Consider the following 19,400-nt stretch of genomic DNA (forward strand, 5'->3'; position numbering starts at 1 on the left):
ACCCTTTTTAGAAAGCCCTTTTAAGCTAAATCGATTCTGTAAATGCAACACTCGACTTTGCACATTCAAGATAACAGATCTAGTTGCGAAATAATTCATTCGACTCCTTTCTAGAAGTGCAATTGAAACATAACACCATAATTGCTGATAAAAAATGACTAATGTATGCACCCCTTTCACTCAATCCAAACTTCATTTCAACATGGAAAAGACGGTTGAACTTGAATGGTCTAGGAAGCGATTGGAACTTTTCGACGAGATTCTCTCTGCAGATTAAAGAGGCAAAAAGGAGGAAGGTCGAACATAGGAATACAATATTAATGAGAAGCCAGGTATGATTTCCAAATCATGGCGTGTGCTCCCTTGCAGGAATAAAAATCACCTGTTCTCTATCGAGTGTACACAGTTAATCCACATTTAGAGAGCATAACTACAGAAAAAAGCCTTGTGTCGAAAACAACAATTCCCAAAGGAGCGAGCGCTAATAATCCAGATTCTTGACCCCCTATCCTGAAGTGCGAAGGTGATTCATCAAGTGATCACCATCCAGAAATCCTGGAGAAGAGGAAGTTCACTCGAGGAAATCTCTAATCTTGAACATTGGCCGTACTACAGTACTGATTGTTGTACGTACTGTAGCTCATAGGATATAATACTAACTCAAGTACAGAGCCATGAACCGTTCCGATCAATAGCTTCTGGAATCGGAGCGAGTGCCCTAATTGCGGTGATTTGGAGCCCGAGTTTCCAAGCAGTCATTGCGAGCAAGACCAAGACGCTGGTCGTCCAAGAAGCACGGAACGAGGTACAGTATTCATTCACCTGTCTTGTATTTATGCCGGCCAAGAGTTGTGTTTCTGCCGTGTGGGCCGGGTTTGTGCATGCAATTTCTCTAGGTAGGTAGTCAGTCAGTTAGTCAGTCAGTGAGTGAGTCCATCCACAGAGCATGATCATGAACAAGTGGGCCAGCAACAAGTGAATGTTTCTCCCATTTTGTTAATGCGCCTCTGAACTTGCTCATGTTTCACTTGGTGCTTGTCAGTGAGTGAGTCAGTCAAAAGCCGGGAGTGATAAGATAAGGATAGAATAATCGGAGACTAAACTTGGACACACACACACACATACGTGCACGCCGCACGCCAAGGGGCATATTACACTTGATACACATTCCCCAAAAGACCGGTTCCGTGCACCTCTCTGTGTGTCTCGTTCTCGTTGTGTTAGATCACAATTCACGAGCATACCTTTTTCCAGTTGTTTGGGGATCTATCAGCCATGAGTTCCTCGTCTTCAAAGATCTTTGAGGCCAATACTTTCACTGCTACCAAGAGAGATGAGGGCGTCAAGCTTCATATCGGAGACGCCCAACCGGATAGCCAGGCACCCATCACCATACCCGAACTGATTGAGAATGCGGCCAAGGAGGCCCCGGATAAGGTGGCTATGTCCGTGAAACGCGATGGCATTTGGAAGAGCTGGACCTATAGCGAGTATCAAAAAGAGGTCCGCTCGGTGGCCAAGGCCTTTATCAAGCTCGGCCTTGAGCCTCGAAAGGCGGTGGGCATCATTGGCTTCAATTCTCCGGAGTGGTTTATCACGGATTTGGCTGCAGTTTGTGCCAATGGAATCGCCACCGGGATCTATCCCACCAACAGCATCGAAGCTTGCAAGTATATCACCAATGACTCCAAGATGAACATCGTCGTGGTTGAGGATCAGAAGCAGTTGGACAAATTCCTGGCTGTCCGAGGAGAGCTGGACGAGCTCAAAGCTATTGTTCAATACATGGGTACTCCTACGGTGGAAGGAGTTTTGAGTTGGAAGCAATTGCTCGAAATGGGTGACCAAGAACCGGACAAGGCTTTGAACGACAGATTGGAAGACATCTACGTAAATCAGTGTTGCCATCTGGTGTACACATCTGGAACCACTGGCCCGCCCAAAGGGGTCATGTTATCTCATGACAACGTGACGTACACGGCATCTGTGATGGTAGATGGTTTTGGTTTGAGGATTGGCCATGAGACCATCGTCAGTTATTTGCCGCTCAGTCATGTGGCTGCCAATGTGACGGATATTTTCCTCATGATCACTCTCAAAGGAACCACCTACTTTGCGGACAAAGATGCCTTAAAGGGGACGCTCACTAATACCCTGAAAGAAGTCGCTCCGACGTTGTTATTGGGCGTGCCCAGAGTTTGGGAGAAGATCCACGACAAGATGATCGAGATTGGGAAAGCCAATTCAGGCCTGAAGAAAACCATTGGCACATGGGCCAAGCACCAGGGTTTCACCCATAACCAGAACGTGATCAACAATAATACCAATGCCAAATCTCTTCAGTACAAGTTGGCTGAGAAGCTGGTGTTCCAAAAGGTTAAAGCCGCACTGGGACTCCAGAACTGCGAAGTCTTTTATTCTGCCGCAGCTCCTCTAGCCCCTGATGTCATTGAATACTTTATGAGTCTGGATATGAGGATCATGGAAATCTACGGCATGAGCGAATGCAGTGGTCCACAAACGACGAACTTGAAGAACCAGCAACGCGTCGGGAGCATCGGCAAAGACATTGTCGGGTTCCACACCAAAATCGATCCCACAGAGGGGGAGATCCGATTGAAAGGCCGCAACATTATGATGGGATACCTGGGCGACGAAGAGAAGACCGAGGCCACCTTCGACCAAGACGGATGGTTAAAGTCCGGTGACATTGGGAGAGAAGATCAAGATGGATTCTTTTTCATCACGGGTCGCTTGAAGGAGATCTTGATCACGGCTGGCGGCGAGAATGTTGCCCCAATTCTCATCGAAAATGCTATCAAGAAGCATCTACCCGCCGTGAGCAATGTTATGGTGATTGGCGATCAACGCAAGTTCCTCTCGTGTGTCTTGACGCTGAAGGTCGAAGTGGACGCGGAGTCTATGGAGCCTTTGAACACGTTGATCCCCCCCGTTCTGGAATGGTTGGAGAGCTTGGGCAGCAAGGCCAAGACCACGATTGAGGCCGCTGATGATGACACGGTTCGGCGAGCCATTCAAGAGGGCATCAATCGGGCCAATGAAGAGGCCATTTCTAACGCTCAACGCATCCAGAAGTGGAAACTCATCACCAAGGACTTCAGCATTCCTGGTGGAGAGCTCGGTCCCACCATGAAACTCAAACGCCACGCCGTCCTTGAGAACTACGGCCTTCTCATTTCAGGCATATATCGATAAGCAGAATAGCCATTGCATTCCCCTTGAACCCTTGAACCCAGTGCGTAGAAGATGAAATACAAAGATCCCCGTATCCAATTCCGTGGTGGTAATTCAATCTCCTTAAGTTCCCTCTCTGAACAGGATGGAGAGAGAAGGGAGCTAAATGACAGAGGGGCCCATAATGATTAGCATGTGAAAGAACCTCATTTCTCTCTCCATTTGGCTAGCCCAGTCACACGGTAGTACGTACTTCCTTCCCCCCCCTTCCCCTCCCCTTTTTACCAACATCAGAAAAGGTCCCCTTTGAAAGCACTCTCGTTTCTCGCCTGCCGGCCTTTAGGAAAGGTCATTACACAAAGCCAGGTGCCATGGAGGGAACCAAAACCAAGGTCAATTCGCTTTCTTCTCAATTACTCGAGCAGATCTCACCTCTTGGGAGTTGGATTGCATTGTTCTGGTCATTTCTGACGTAGAACCATATTTGTATTACTGTGCCATGCTACACGATAAATAAAGAGCGAAATGAGCTATGACTGAATCAATACAATCAAAGCACAGTTAAATACAATTCTCCGGCTCCTCCGCCTTCCAAATACAGAGTCTAGGCCCCTGTGAACTGGACGGTTTGAACAAAAGGCCATAAATAACTTGGATGTCTATTAATGAGACAGGCAGTGCTGGAAAGAAGAGGGACACTTGATTGGATTTACAGATGATTGTAGATTCGCTCATTAAGTGTAAATCACGTCTGGAGAACAATCCAAAACAAGATGGCCGAAGTGTCCTTGTGAAAAATGCTTTGACTAGAGAGAACTCGTGGCTCTAAACTCCAACGCATCATCCAAGACTGAGATCAGTTCGGCCAAGTGGTAATAGCTCGACTGGGATCGTGAATAAATCCTGTTTCCCTTCCTTTTCAGGTTGGGTCTAAATTGAAAAAATCCCTTTGGACAATGAAAGTTTACGTCATCTTTTGAAAGCACTCTGAAAACTTGGCCCCAGCTCTCGGCTGAACAGAACACTTTTTCAACGGAGACGTTTTTGAGAGCAAGTACACCGTTCTACTGTGCTCGTACCGCTCGTACTGTACACTAGATCTTGAAAGGAGTTGGACTCTGGGTCTGCATTTTGAGAGTGAAGCGATGCAAGTGTCGCCACCACCAAGAGCTTCTAGGCAGTTCTCCATCAATGGGCTACCAAATTGCTGGCTATATTGAACTAAATTAACTTTTACACCCACGTGGCTCGGATAATCCTGGTCCACATACGAGCAACCAAGCCAAGCAACGGCGATTGGCTTTGCCTTCCATAGGATCTCGAATGTCTCCTCAAATTACCCGAGACTCTTTCTCACCACCCAAAATGTACTAGTGGGTAAAGTTGTGGTCGTGGTTCTCCTCCGCCTTCGACCATTAAGCCAAGTGACACCCTGCCCTTGTTGCCTAATTAATCTCGGAGTTAAAGGAGGAAAAAAGTTGCAAGTCACCAAATACACCCTAAAGTGATGCCATCTACGATATACAAGATAATTCAGTGGTGCGCCTGCATGTGCTTGGAAATCGCGGGAGGAGTGACAAGAAAGGTTGCCTTTGATTAGTTTGCATGTGACTTGAGCACTTTTTGTGCACTGGGTTGGGTCTGAATTTGGCAGTCGATCTATCTTTAATATCTATCAACCTAGACATTTCATAACGAACCAGTTCTTATGGCGGCTCATTAGGCCCGGTTGGGCATAATTACAACGTGAGAAATGAAATCAAAATCAGTGCAATTGTTGAGATTTTAAGGTACCTGTTTGTGTGAGCACTACTAAAGGACTCTAAAGCTCTTCTTTGTTTGAGATAAAAAAATCGGGTTAGAGTTGAGCATCTTTTTTGTGTGTTTCCGTTGGTGCTTCCCGTCTGATGAATTGGTTTCACAGTCGAGGTCGGCGAGAAAAACCAACAGCATCTCAAATTGGGACGTCTTGGGTCTCTCCAACCATCAGGATATTCCAGCAATCTACATTTATAAGGCATCAATCTACCAGCATCTGTCGGTGAGCCCACCAGGAACCCTGTGCAGTTAAATTGGGAATTTGAATTCAAACCATCTCTCACCAGCTCAACCAATCCATTCTCCACCTAAAGATGTGTGTGATGTATGAGTAAGTAGAGGAAAATCCACTCAAGGCAGATGCCATGTCCCATGTTCATTGATAACCATCGTCTCCGAATCATTGATGCGAGGATTGATACGGTGGAAAAAGCTCTAGGTAGATGTTTCACAGCCGGGCACCGGGAGGGCCAAAGGATGATGTTCTATTTTTGCCACTTTTGTCTCTGATGGCCACACTGATTAGTATTTGAGTCGTTTCCAAAGGATTGTGATTGTCATCACCATTGTCTCAGGGCTTGTCACTCAAAGTTCAATGAACATTCATTCTCTCAGATTCTCGTGAGTCCAAGTCATCAATAGGAAAAGAACAACAATACGCAAACCCAGAAGAAACCTCGGATTGAAACAAATATCTATCCAGAGTATCTAGTTCGGAGGTCAATGGCCAGGGGAGAATTGGACCCGAGGTTGCGTGATTTTGCCTCAGCTTGGAAGCTCGAAGATGACGGATCTGGGAGTCCATGAATATTCCAATGAATATTCAGCCACAAAAGGAAAAAGGGAAATCAGCCCTCTGTCTTAATAGATGTGCATGAAAGGCACCTTTGTAAATGCACCACTCACAATAGAAGGGTGGACCAGAGACAACTGACTACCTTGCTTTTTGTGTCCAAGGGGGTGTTGCTTCAAGTACCTCTTTCACACATGAAAGACCCAACGAGACCCAGCCTCCATCCAACCAGCCACACAAACAGTCGTCTTCGAACAATTCGTTGGTACTTGATGGGGCGTTGGGCGAAGGGGCTAAAATATTTTTAGGATTGTGAATTTCCTTGGACAGCCAACTCTAAGCTCTCTGAATAGTTTATGAGAGGGTGGAGGAAATCAGGGTGTATCATTACCACGTGTTGAGAGGAGGAGCTGGAAAGACGAAAAAACACCTTCGGAATGTTCAAAACGCCAGGTCGCTCATGTGGGAGAGGTGTTAAAAATAATTATGAGCCATTTTCGGCGCGTACCAATTTCGTTGTGGAAATACAATCCTCGTCTTCGTCCTCCTCCAGTTGACCGCATGGTTTCTCCGCGATTTCAAATCAAATTTGGCATTAAAGTAGGACCAACCATTTACAGCCTATATGCAGCCCCCCTTTTCTGGAAATCGAAGGGCCTTGTTGACTGGTCGGGAAAACCTGTTACTGTTACAATGGTCGAATTGGAAGTGAAAGAAGATCTCATTTTCCTTGAGATAATGTCGACCAATAGATTATTGCACTTTTGTTCCTGCTGTCTACTCTCTCCGATATATCCATCCCAAAGGGACACTCGATCTCCAACAAAGAGCGCTTCTCCTCTTCAACAGGAGCAGCATGCTGGCAGAAAGAGAGACGGTGGAAATGCACAAGTTAAGACCCATCCACCCTCTGAGCTCACTTCACCTCTTGGAGCAGGAAAGTCAAACTTCATTTGTATGCTAAACACAATCTTGATAACCTTAAGAGCGCTTAAAAGCTTATTATTTCGCCTTTTGTCCCATAATCAGGTCTCACGCGGGCATATTACTTTCCATCTCCGAAGATGTTAGACCTTCCCTTGGTTGGGTGAGAGCAATAGATAGATCCGTTCATAAAAATCTTGTTCAGAGTATCATGAATGCAGGTCGACGAGAGTGCGATTCATTAGAAATCTCAGCATCCATGCTCCCAAACATGAGGTGCAAGGTCGTTATGGACATTTGTCACAACAAATGGCCAGTTGCAATTTAATCTCATATATCTCCTCTATGGCAGTGATATTCCCCCATAAATCTTAACTAATCTTTCGACACCTTTTTCCAGCCCACTGCGAACTTTATTCCGATGCCATTCAGGCAAGACACCACGCCTCGATATGCACTTGGGGTTGGGCCAATCCTGTCAGTGGTTGTTGGTTTCCATAGCCATGGGGTTGATCCTTGAATTTGGGTGCGGACGATACAGTTGAGCGAAGCGAACCAGCGGGTACTAATCCAATTACTCGGCACCCAAGATTAGTAACATCCATTGGAAAGAATGGTGGTCTTCACGATTTTAGGAGCCCGTTTCTCACTATCCAGATGCAATATCGATTTCCCCTCGCGGATGTGATTCGACTACTGGCTCCAAATATTGGCCAATGCCTTCGATTCAATTCAACAACCATCGTGCCTGCTTCGATCTCAGTGTTTTGATTTATAATCAAATTCGCCGATCAGCAGGATGTGGAAACCCGTTTGTCAATGGATTTTTAATGCAAAGGTTTTTCCAGTCGCTTTGTTCTATTTGAGCCGAATTCGTAATGCCAATTGGCATTTCTGCTGACGGGTGCTGAAGGAGAAACTCGCTTCTACACGTAGTTCCAATCAAGAATCAGGACTGGCCGTAACCTATGGCAGTTAAGACGGTGAAATTCATTACATTCGAACCATTGATCAAGGACCCTCAAGAATCGGCTGTTTCTTCTCGTTCGAACAAGGATAAGAAATCATTAATTAGAGGGTCAGAGCCTTCAAGTTAATTGAGCATACCACGATCACCGACTTAACCCAGTTGTTACGATCTCGAAAAACAAAAAGGGTGAATGGTTGGTTAGGCCAACACTCATTATCGCTCTTGGACAAGAAGAGAGAGAGTCGCAAGACGAGATGACGATACTCCGCCTACTCCTCTTTCTCTTTCTCTTCAACCATTTTGGTGAGGCCAATTTGCCTCTGGATCTTGGAAGACTCATCTTCTTCTTCTTCTTCCTCTTCTCCTCGTTCTTTCTCCCTGATCTGGAGGGTTTTGGTCTGTAGTTTCAAGTCCGTCTTGGTCGTCTCGGACCTCAATTGCCCAGGTAAAGGAATCATGCCGACAAAATGGTTTGGTGGTGTTATCTGATGAAGGGTTCGATTGAAGAGTAAATTGGAATCATGCCTTCACTTACTTAGTGGTTTTTGCTCGCTCTACCGAGCCAATATCGAAACAAAAGCCAAGATACCATCAGCTTAAGAGGCTCTTGACGTATGGATGTCTGATGAGAAGGATGCTTGGACGACTCGGAGGCTTCTCTTTTTGTTAAATCCCGTCAAAATATTGCAGATCAGATAGCATTTCTATTGGGTCATAAAGCATGATGGGATTGCACAAACTTGGGACACGCCATATTGCCCATATTACTACACTATGTACGCGCATGTATATAAATTCCTTATTTGCCCATGTTGAAGCTTTCGCTCCCGTTGACAGACTCATAAATTATGTGGAAAATGCAATTCGGTCTTCATGCTTTACACAACAGAACACGTCGTTCCATTCCAAGTCGAGCGAGGTGCAATTCCTCACACCCACCTTCTTTCGAGTCATCCAGAATCTATTGCGGTTTCTGGCTCTTGGAGGCGAAACCCTCGAATATCGCCAAACCACTTCACTCTTCCAGTTAACTCAGTAGCTAGCTAGCCCCTGGCCTCTGGCCCTTGGTCCCCAACTAGATCAATTCAATTGGACTGCTTCAAGAACCGTGTGTTCCCCCTCGACGATTTTGAACAGATTTCCAAAAGCTGGTCCTCTCCAACACACATGTGAGCACGCACAATTGCGGGTTGAAGTGGGTCCTCGAAAAGTTTTGCATCGTTAATACCCACAGGAGGCCCGAGCCAATCCGCTGGGGAGGTGTTGGGAAGATTCGCCAGACTTTATGAGATGATTATACAGTCTGTTAAGGCACACAATTCACAAATCCCGGGGTTGAGCGGGCACCTTTCCTCTCCGCGTCATCAGATAGGATCTATAATGTGTTTCATTACCCCTCTCTAAGCACATCATGAAATACAGGTGGGGAGTGCTTCTCCTAAAGCAATGCTGTAGTATCCACGTAGTTTAAGATGGGCTCTTTTCGCGTAGACCGCGTAATCGTTCGGTGTCAGACTGTGTCTAACGAGTGTTGTATGACAAAATCAATGGGAATCCAGTGACATACCATATGTTGTTCAACCACCTCATAATAAAAGGATGTCACGATGGGTTTCGATTCTCCCGTGCAGTCAGTGGTTATTTATTATCGAGAGTTGGTGGCTCGCTCACTCGCTCACTCGGTTGGTTGGTTGGTTGGTTGGAGGAGATTGGTCGGCCATTCAAGTTGCTCATCCTGCTCTCCCATGACAATTGAATGTACATAAAAGAGCGGAGAGCGCTCAGCTTTCAGTCAAAATAGTGTCACATTCAGACGTGCTTGGGGGCTGTGCATATGTCTCACATTTGGAATTTGCTATGCCCCACCCAATTTGGTATTCATGAAAGTGATTCCATCTGCCAATCCCAAGCAAAAAAGTCATTCATTTCAGTCGTGTCTCGCCCGTTTCGAGTCTCAACACAATGAGGTGTTTGAGATTTCAACCACAGTGCCCAACTTGGTGAACGAATCCCAATTCGAAATCACTCTCAATACAACCTATGTAATGGGCCAATTTGTGCATGTGGATGAGGTGCCATTCTGAGTATAGCGAGAGTATTTTCATTCCGTTCCCGGCGAGATTGGGAATAATCCCTCGGAGTTTTTTATTCTTTTGATTCATTCGCCGTAAATCCCAGCTACCACTGTGCTTCCCCCTCTATCTAGAAGACAAACACCATTGTCTCTCTGATCCGCACCCTCACTTGTTCCAATCTTGGGTGCAAATCCCTCGGAATTACTCCATTTCTGTCCCAAACCTAGTACTATATTCTCGTGGTCTCCTGGGCTCATAATCAGCTCGGAAAAAAAACCCTCGTGGGTCCAGTGGTGAGGCTATTGTAACACACAGTGGTCGAGTTGGTGAGTGTGCCAAACTGAGGAGGGTTGGAAACTGGAGAGGCCATTAAGGAAGATGATTCACTCCCGTCCTCGGGATGGCTTAGCCCACCAAATGATTTCCTCCCATTTGTAACTTTCGGTCATTTTCCGACATTGCTTGTGCGGACTTGAATCCAGAGAATGGCGCCAGTCACCCCAAAATGAGATTCAATGGATATAAATGAGTTGGTGTCTCTAGAAGGTGCCAAGTAGATTGGAAACTGTATTGGGCTCCAAACACAACGACAGCGAGTCCAAAAACTCATGAGTTCGATGCTTTTTTGTTTTCAAGATTTGCCCTCTAAATGGAAGAGCAAACTGATCAGATCTAGCGTCGAAGAAGTGTAATGTACATAAATTTCAATTTAGACCCCGAACTCGAAGACTATTCCAAAAGGCCAACAATCCGATTTCTGATATCCTCCTAGCCCCCCCCCTCCTCCCATCGATTTGAGAGAGAGTTGGGAATGAGTCGTATGACTCACACCTTTTCTGATAGCCAACGAATACGGGACAAGAGTAATGGGATGCCACGGGTGCGTGGTTCCTTTGGGTACTATGGATCGTTGGGGCTCGTTATTTTCCCTCCGCTTTTCAATTCTTTTAGTAACTCTAGAAGTCGTTCCTCTATTCACTGGCGAACTAAAAGGGCAAAGGGAAATCTTGATATCAATGCACAATGTGAATTGAAATAGAGATGAAATCCACTGATTCGGGGTTCGGAGGGACCCAAACGTGAGTCGGCGAAGCTTAGAAGCACCCCCTTCGCTGATTTCACAGTATATCAAATTAAAGCTCCAATGATCAAAGGGAATGGGGGAATTCCATTATTTCAACAGTTGGGACACGAAATCACACCCGGAGAGGTCGGGTCTTTTCACTTTCCCTTATGAACACATTGACAAGATCCAACCAAAATGTTTTTTTTTATTTCCTTTGTTCTGTGGAAGTAGATACTCGTTCGTCTTGCATTGACCAATCTAATGGCCGTCCATCTGAGAACCGATAATTTCCGGATTGGAGACAGGCTCCGAATTAGGGAACTTCCGACATTGTTTGCCTTAAGGATTTCCATGAATTACGGAGTTAAATCTGTTTACTCAGTTTCCTCAGTCTGGGGTGATCCCTCGATTCAGACTTGATCCCTTAAACGTAGACGAGAAAACAAAGACGCATCTCTTTCTCCCGTCAAACTGGATCCCGTCAAGATCTCTTCAAGTCCACTAATCACAAGAATGGTTCAAGACTGAATTCAGCATACACATGCCGAAAAAGGCCATTGTTGTGCAGGCTTCCTCCATTTGCATAACATCATTCTTCAAATGCATTTTCATTGCACGAATTTGCCGGAGAAAAATTGTTCTCCAATATATCGGCTTTCGTTTCGTTTCGTTTTCCGTTCCGGCCAAGGGTATCGATTTTGATTTTCTGGAATTGGGAGCTTGGCTGATTTTGTTTCTTTCAGAATGGCACATCTGCTCATTGGATTTCCATTTGTTTCTGCCACGTGTTTCTCCTCAAACACTGTGAAATATATTCATTAGTTCTGTGTCATAGGGTCAAGTTATCATGATTATTTAGAATAAAAGTGTAATAAAGAAAAAAATCCATTGGCATTTATTTGGTTTTGTGTTTATGTTCATTTACAGTGATTTTAGGCGGACAATTTGTTGATGGAACATTATCCCAGATTCCCGCATGTCTGTGGTTTTGGGGTCTGATCTGTAATCGGTCGCCAATGACCGATCCATGGTCCATGGTGTGTTTCGTGGCCATTGGAACGCATCAATGTGTTCTAGTTACTTTTTTTTTCATTTTCTAGTGAAGATGGAACATTGAACCTTCTTCGCGCTTTGCGGTTCCAATTAGGGGAATTGAAGTTGAACCAGAGGAGGAAATTAGTGGAACATGTCCCACTTTGATGACTTCGTTGTTTGTGAAGGGAAACCCGAAAAAGTTGGTCGAGAAAGTCCAGGAGTTCCGCTTCGAAGTCGAAATGAGATCCAGCAACTCTCACCCACCGAATCCTAGCTTTGATCATTATCTGTGAAATAAAACGGCGAGAAATACGCAAAATGAACGATGATAATCCGACTTCAAAGTGGGGAAAGAAACGCCACACTTCAGTCTGGGGTATGAAGCCCACTACTTCCCTCACAAGCAACCACTTCATGTCCATTAGATGGATATCTTTTAATTAAGAACCAAATTGTTGCCATTTTATCATGCGTATCTGTCTCATGTGTCAATATTCAATGGCCCCAAACTGACAGGGACCCCTTGATTATCTGTCAACAATACAGGAGCAAGCACGCTTTTGAGTGCAGCCAAGTACTTCAAGCCACTCACTCGTTCGCATTTAGGACGGGCTTGGAAACGAGCGACGTTCTCCATGTTCTCATTTGTTCCCGTTATCCGTCCTGTTCAGGTTCCACAATTGACCTGGCTGTCCGTCTGTCTTCTTTTCCTTTACCAGCAAAGGTGTTTTCAAAATATGCCTTTGTTGATGGAGAGCTTTCAGCGTTGTCTTAATGAACAAAAAATCTCCTTGAGTCCTCAATTTGTTGGAGCCTCCAAGAGGAACGAAACCGAGGTCTCAGTAAACAAGCCTGGGCTGGCATTCTCCGCGTCTAAGCAAAATTTATGAATGAAATCCGAGCAATTGCCGAGAGCTCCGATATGCAAAGTATCCGAGGGAAAGTTGTCGCAAGAATGCAGAGAACCCCACTTGTTCACACCTTGTCAAGATAAGATTCTCATCCTCGAAGGGTAACAAAACAGCTGGGATTCTTTTTTCAAACCTACGCAGGTAGTTCCTCCAGTCTGGAGGAAAGATCATCGATCCATCGTCGATCCTTGAGACACGATGTTATGTTTGCTCTTTTGCCCAGTTTACGGACACAATGAGACGGATAAAAAAGAAGAGGAGTCTTTGTCAAATCAGGTCAGACTAATTGACCAATTCGGAACCTGGCGAATAGATCATTAAGTCATTTATTTATGAGTCACGTCGCGGTTTTAACGAAACAGGTCAATTCCGTTTCCAACTGTTTAAAATTCCTGTTGGGAAATGCAATGGTCGATGGAACATGCTGGTTTTCCGACTGTGTACTCAACCAGGCAAAACCGACAATTGTTGTTCAGCACTAGAAGTGCAGCTGGCCAATCATCCCAACCCTCTCCGTTACCTTCTATTCTACCCTAAACTCCACACTGATCCAAGTACTTCCTGCCCCAGTATAGTAGTTTGATAGGCTTGAGTGCAAAAAAACGATCTCAAACCGCTGAGTGCATTGCGTCTCGCGGTTTGATTTTTCCTCTATCATCGTCATACTTTAGCCATGCTTTTCGCTGTACGGAATCCAGACATCGACGGGCTTGAACAGGCTTGAGCTGTCTGAAAAGCCGGGCAAATATGGAGGCGCATCCGTTGTTCATGGAGTCCGTGGAGACCGGGGAAGTGAGTGAGTAAGAGAAGGAGAGCTGTGCAGACCGGGGGAAAGATGATGATGATCTCGATGGTGGCCGTGCCACTGGCCTCGTCCTCCCTCCCTCTTGTTTTGTATGCTGGAGAGACAGAGAGAGAGAGCAAGAGAGAGAAGCCGGTGAGCGTTGGTTCGGATCGGACCTTGTTCATTCAAGCCAGTTAAATTTGAGTGGTGCAACGGTGAGCTTGTCAACGTGAGAACTGAAGACCAACCAACCCGAGCGAGTCCTGGTTGTTTGTTCCCCTCTTGTGCCAGCTCTAGTCAGACTCGAAGAGCTAATGAAAAGGGAGGAGTCCCTTTAAAAAAGTCCAGTGGAGAATAATGAGTTCAAGAAACTTAATATGAGAGTGAGGGATCGTGGCGGCGGTGGTGGTGGGGAGGGGTTCGCCGTGTCATTGGTGAGACAGTTAATTGTGTGCCTCTTTGTGACAGCTGTCCACTCTGAGCAGAATTGCTCATTCCAGGCGGTTTCCGAGACCCTGAGATGCTCTCTCGAGAGCTTGAATGCTCCCAATGTGTCTTTAGCCTCGGCTTCTCGAGCCCAAAACGTTCGGATCCAGTGTTTTGGAGGCGAGTCCGAGCCCACTTCCATTCTGAAAACAAACCATTTTGGATACTTGTCCGACCTTCGTCAGCTGAGCGTGGAGTCTTGCCCCGTGCGGCGTGTCCCATCCTTGGCCTTTTCGGGTCTGAGCGGCCTCACGGCTCTGACTTTGTCCTCACAGGAGTCGGAATGGTCGGGCACGGGCATGCAAGTGGAAGAGGACGCCTTCACTGGACTCAACAGTCTCCGATCTCTGAATTTGAGCCGCAATAATCTGTGGGTGATTCCTCCGGTCATGTTCTGCTCCTTGAGCTCCCTGACTGTCCTCAATCTGTCCACGAACTTCCTCCAAGACACGGCCCACTTTGGCTTTGGCTCCTCCGACATCCACTCGTGCAAGTTGCCCTTGCGAGCCCTGGATTTATCTCACAACAGTTTTTCTCGATTACCGCCCCGCACATTTGGACAGCTGAGAAAACTCGAGTCTCTCAACTTGGCCAATAATAACTTGAATGTGATTGACGACTTGGCCTTGGCGGAACTGAGCTCGCTGACAAGGCTCAATCTGGCACATAATCAGCTCGTGGCACTTCCTCCACAGCTCTTTTCCACCTGCTGCCGCTTTATTCAGGAGCTTCAGCTGCAAAACAACTCGCTCGCGGGACTGCCTCACGGTCTCTTTGTCGGAATGGAGCATCTCGTGGTGCTGAATCTGTCACTGAACGACATCACCAATGAATGGCTGACACCCAATACTTTCCAGTCAATGATGAGATTGGTGGCCCTTGATCTCTCCCACAATCGGCTCACAAAATTGGATCAGAGCCTACTGAGCCCGTTGACTTCCCTCCAACTCCTTGATCTGAGCCACAATCAGCTGTACGCAGTCGATGGGAACACATTCTTATCCCAGTACAATCTTCATATCCTGCGCCTGTCACATAATCAACTGGACTCGTTGGATCCCAAGGCTTTTGCAGGATTGTCCGTGTTGAGCTCATTGTCTCTTCATCACAACCGAATTGAGAATCTGCAGCCAGATCTTCTACAGAATTGCTCGGGCCTCATTGACCTTGAGTTGAGTGACAATGGTTTTACCCAAGTTCCAACTCGAGCCTTATCCCATTTGGCTAAGTTGAAGACATTAGACCTCGGGGAGAACTCCATTTCGGTCCTTCGGAACGATTCTTTGAGTGGTCTCCAAAACATTGATGCTCTTCGATTATCTGGCAATGGAATAGCTAACATCTCGGATGCCATCTTTGGCCCTGTGCCAAACATTAAAGTGCTCAATTTGGCTCATAATGAGATCCAAGAGCTTGAGCAAGGTGTTTTCAATTCTCTCAAGCATCTCAGGATGCTCCGCCTGGACAATAACAAACTCAAAGATATTAATGGGATCATGGCCGCTTTGGGAGAGCTCAAGTGGCTTAACATGTCCGCCAATCGCCTCCAATGGTTCGACTATGCCTTCATTCCCAAGAACTTGGAATGGCTCGACATCCATGCCAATCAGATTGAAGATCTGGGCAACTATTTTGAACTGATTGAGGGCTTCAACCTCAAAACGCTGGATGCCAGTTCCAATCGAATTAGGAAACTGGAGCCACTCTCTCTACCCTCAAGTATCGAATTCGCCGCTCTCGACCACAACCGGATCAAGCATGTGATGCCTGGAACTTTCCAGAATAAATCCAATTTGAGGAAAGTGGACTTGACTTCTAATCTAATCAAGCAATTTCAATTACCAGCCTTGGCCATCAACCTGTCCACCAGTTCAGGTAAGCAAGCATGTCCTTCTTCCGTCATGTCTTCCGTGCTCTTCCAACCACAACCACGTGCGTGGATCTTTCTACGTTTAGCCCCCCTCTCCCCCTCGTACACACACACACACCCGTTCGCTCTTTTCATTATTTCAACGGAGTATAATGAATGAACTAAAACATACGACCATACATACATGTACACCGGGACTTGAAATCTTCAAAGTCTTCGACTTGGTATACTTGCGCTCATTCCTTTTGAAATTCTCCTCATCGAGTCTAAATGAAAAGAACACAAAGGACGACAGAGGACGAGGTTTTCATAAATGTTTGATTTGCAAATGAGCGGAATGGTCGAAGCCGCTTTTTGACGTTGACAAATTGACGCTGCTCAATTGAAGCCCCCCTTACCCCCCCCCCCCCCCCCCCTTGTCCAAATCGATAGTTCAAATAAGAGCATGTGTTTCAATTGGTCTTCCAGAGTCCGTACCTCGATTTTATCTCGAGGACAACCCGTTTCTGTGCGATTGTGAGATGGAATGGCTCCAGAACATCAATGACATGGATCATCGTGGCCAATATCCTGAAATCGCGGATTTGGCTCAAATCCAATGTCGCTTGAACAACAACCATCCCAATCAGAGCTCAACGAGCACGGTTCATATCCAGCAAGTGCATCCCGATCAATTCGTGTGTCAGTATCAGGCTCATTGCTTTGCTTTGTGCCTATGTTGTGATTTCTTTGCCTGTGATTGTCGCATGCAATGTCCTGAGGGATGTTCATGCTTCCATGACTCGACTTGGTCGGCAAATATCATCCAGTGCTCGATGAGAGGTCACAAGGACATTCCACCTCTAATCCCTATGGATGCTACCTCGATCTATTTGGACGGGAACAATTTTACGGGCACTCTCGAAAGCCAGGCTTTTATTGGCCGTAAACGAGTGCAGGCCCTCTACCTGAATCACAGCTTGATTGAGGCCATCAACAATCAGACCTTCAATGGTCTGACCGAGTTGGAAGTGCTACATTTGGAGGATAACTTGATTCAAACCTTGGGTGGCTTCGAGTTCACCAATCTCACCTCACTGGTGGAACTCCACTTGCAGGACAATCGACTCATATTCATTCATGAGGCCACGTTCTCGGCTTTGGTCTCGTTAGAGGTTCTTCATCTGCATGGCAATTTACTCACAACCTACCCGGTGTGGGAGCTCCAGATTCTACCCTCCATCTCGGACATCAGCTTGAGTCAAAACCCATGGAGTTGCGAGTGCAGTTTTGTGCAACAATTTCAAGAATTTTCACGCTCCAGCCAACTTCTGGAGGATCTCGCGGATGTCTATTGCCAAAGTGAGGATCATGTCGTGAAGTTAAGTGAAAACGTCACTTGCTTGGATGCACTCGCAGTGACGTATCAAAAGAGCGGCACTGCCCATGGGCGGGCTGCCATCCCTGGGTTCATTCCCATCTTATCGCTCATAATCGCCATTAGTGTCATCCTGCTTTGCACCTCCTTGGTTGTCTTTGTCTTCCGCACTCCGCTTCGAGTTTGGCTTCACTCCAAATACGGAGTGCGTGTCATGGACCCTTGTGGCAAGTGTGCTCAGGATAAACTGTATGATGCCTTCATTAGCTATTCACTGAAAGATGAGGACTTTGTCCAACAAATCCTTCTCCCTCAATTGGAGCCCACCGAGCCAGGGTTGCAAAGTTCCACTCAGGCCTATTGCCAAGGGAAAAATCCCGCTTACAAACTTTGCCTTCAGCACAGGGATCTTCCCAATACGAGTTCCATTTCCGACACGTTTCCAGGGATCGCTCAGCTTTGTGCGAAACACGTGCTGATCGTGTCAAGAGCCTATTTGGAGTCGGATTGGAGACAGATGAGGTTGGCCCTTCAGCAACAACCAGGGCTAATGAAGAAACTGAAGCCTGTGATAGTCATATTGGAGGAACCCTCCCCATTGGACCTGGCATCCTCGCCTGAGATCAATATGCTCCTGAAAACCGGTCCCATCATTCGGTGGAATGAGGCTGGTTTTTGGAACAAGTTGCGATTCTACTTGCCCGATACCGGCAAATCAACCACCAAAGCCTATAAAAGGAACCTAAATGTGTCGCCAGCCAAAAGGATCACCAATAGCAACACCATGGCACTTCGCAGTTCCAGTCTGAAGGCCGAGAATGGCTCGCCAGTGCCTCTTGGCTCCGGTCACAACAAATATAATGGGGAGCCGGGAGGAGGAGCTGGAGGAGTTGGAGGAGTTGGGAACAATACTTGGCAGCATTATGATGGGCTTTTGCATTCAAACAACTCTTCTCATTCCGAGTCCACTCGATCCACGGGTTCACCACACACATTGGCAGGGGGAAATGGGAGCTCTGATTCGAGTCGTGCCTCGCATGGTAATGTACTCGCCAACCCTCTGGCCTCGGACCAATTCTTCGACCATCATATGTATCAGACCATTGGGGATGTGTTTCAACCAGTCGGCCAGAATAACATGCACCACCCCAATGACCAACACATCTACCACACCTTGGACCCAGACGTGGCCCGGTCCATTGGGAATAATGGGACGCGGTCACCCTCGGGTGGATCATCGGCGACTGACCCTTTTCCGCCACAAATGTATGATACATTGGGGAAATTGGATGTGATGCTGCCCAATGGTCAGTTTGTTCCAGCCACCCTCGTTCGAAGCAATATCAATGGGCGTGTTGTGCCTTTTGTCGACGTGAACTCACAAACCATGCCCCCCTTGGCCCAAGGAGCAGGCATGGGGAGTGGTCATCATGGCAGCCCAATGCCGTCGCAAAGAGACCGCAAAAACATGAGTCCTCCCGAGGCCAATCTCTTGGAGAACGGAGCTTCCAAAACTGGCCGAGCCACCAATCACTCCCGCAGGATACCCAGACAATTTGTTTGACATGCAAACATGGAGATCCACTAGTCTTTGGTTCGAGCAAAGGATATACCCCCTCACCCCTCCCCCCCCCCCTCCCTTTAGGCTGTGATATCTACTACGTATTTTTTCCATTTGTTCTCCTGTATCCGTTCAATCACAATAGTTCAACACCAGCAGCAACGTTTTGTCCACTGAGAAATGCAATGTAAAGTGTCTTTCTATTATTGCAAAGTTGCTCTGACACTCCTTCTCTATCTCTAGTCCATCATCCGATTACAACCATGAAATTAAAGAAAATAAACAAAGCTTTAACACTTCAAGATTGCTCGGAAAAGTATACAATCATTCTTAAAACTATCAATAGACATTTCATCACTACTAGACAAGCTACTTAGTTTTCCCTCGTTCTTCTTTTCCTTGTCGTACATACGACCGTAATTTGTATTAATTGACGCGAAAAAGGGGCACATAATTGGACTCTGGGCTGATAAAATAAATCTATAATAAAATACAAATCTAGCTGAGTCTGGACAGTGACTCACTGAGATTTTTTTTAATTATGGCCAGGGGTTG

General features: G+C 46.3%; 2 protein-coding genes across 2 annotated transcripts; both read left to right on the plus strand.

Moving 5' to 3' along the window:
- Nucleotides 1–611: 611 nt before the first annotated feature.
- LOC131888691 (long-chain-fatty-acid--CoA ligase ACSBG2-like) lies at nt 612–3,294 on the plus strand. Its single transcript, XM_059237610.1, has 3 exons — nt 612–626; nt 696–805; nt 1,255–3,294. The coding sequence occupies exon 3, from the start codon at nt 1,276–1,278 to the stop codon at nt 3,214–3,216; it is 1,941 nt and encodes a 646-aa protein (XP_059093593.1). The 5' UTR covers nt 612–626; nt 696–805; nt 1,255–1,275; the 3' UTR covers nt 3,217–3,294.
- Nucleotides 3,295–13,704: 10,410 nt separating this feature from the next.
- Nucleotides 13,705–19,149, plus strand: LOC131888687 (toll-like receptor Tollo). The gene is made up of 2 exons (XM_059237606.1): nt 13,705–15,932; nt 16,396–19,149. Exons 1-2 carry the CDS (start codon nt 13,949–13,951, stop codon nt 18,846–18,848), a joined length of 4,437 nt encoding a protein of 1,478 aa, XP_059093589.1. The 5' UTR covers nt 13,705–13,948; the 3' UTR covers nt 18,849–19,149.
- Nucleotides 19,150–19,400: the final 251 nt, after the last annotated feature.

Source organism: Tigriopus californicus, chromosome 10 (assembly GCF_007210705.1).
Source record: "Tigriopus californicus strain San Diego chromosome 10, Tcal_SD_v2.1, whole genome shotgun sequence".
Classification (NCBI taxonomy): domain Eukaryota; kingdom Metazoa; phylum Arthropoda; class Copepoda; order Harpacticoida; family Harpacticidae; genus Tigriopus; species Tigriopus californicus.

What these genes read in the sequence shown, in the direction of transcription:
- LOC131888691 (XM_059237610.1), top strand. Translation starts at nt 1,276, where the DNA reads ATGAGTTCCTCGTCTTCAAAGATCTTTGAGGCCAATACTTTCACTGCT.
- LOC131888687 (XM_059237606.1), top strand. Translation starts at nt 13,949, where the DNA reads ATGAGAGTGAGGGATCGTGGCGGCGGTGGTGGTGGGGAGGGGTTCGCC. An exon ending in CAACCTGTCCACCAGTTCAG is followed by an intron (nt 15,933 to 16,395) that starts GTAAGCAAGCAT and finishes TTGGTCTTCCAG; the next exon opens with AGTCCGTACCTCGATTTTAT.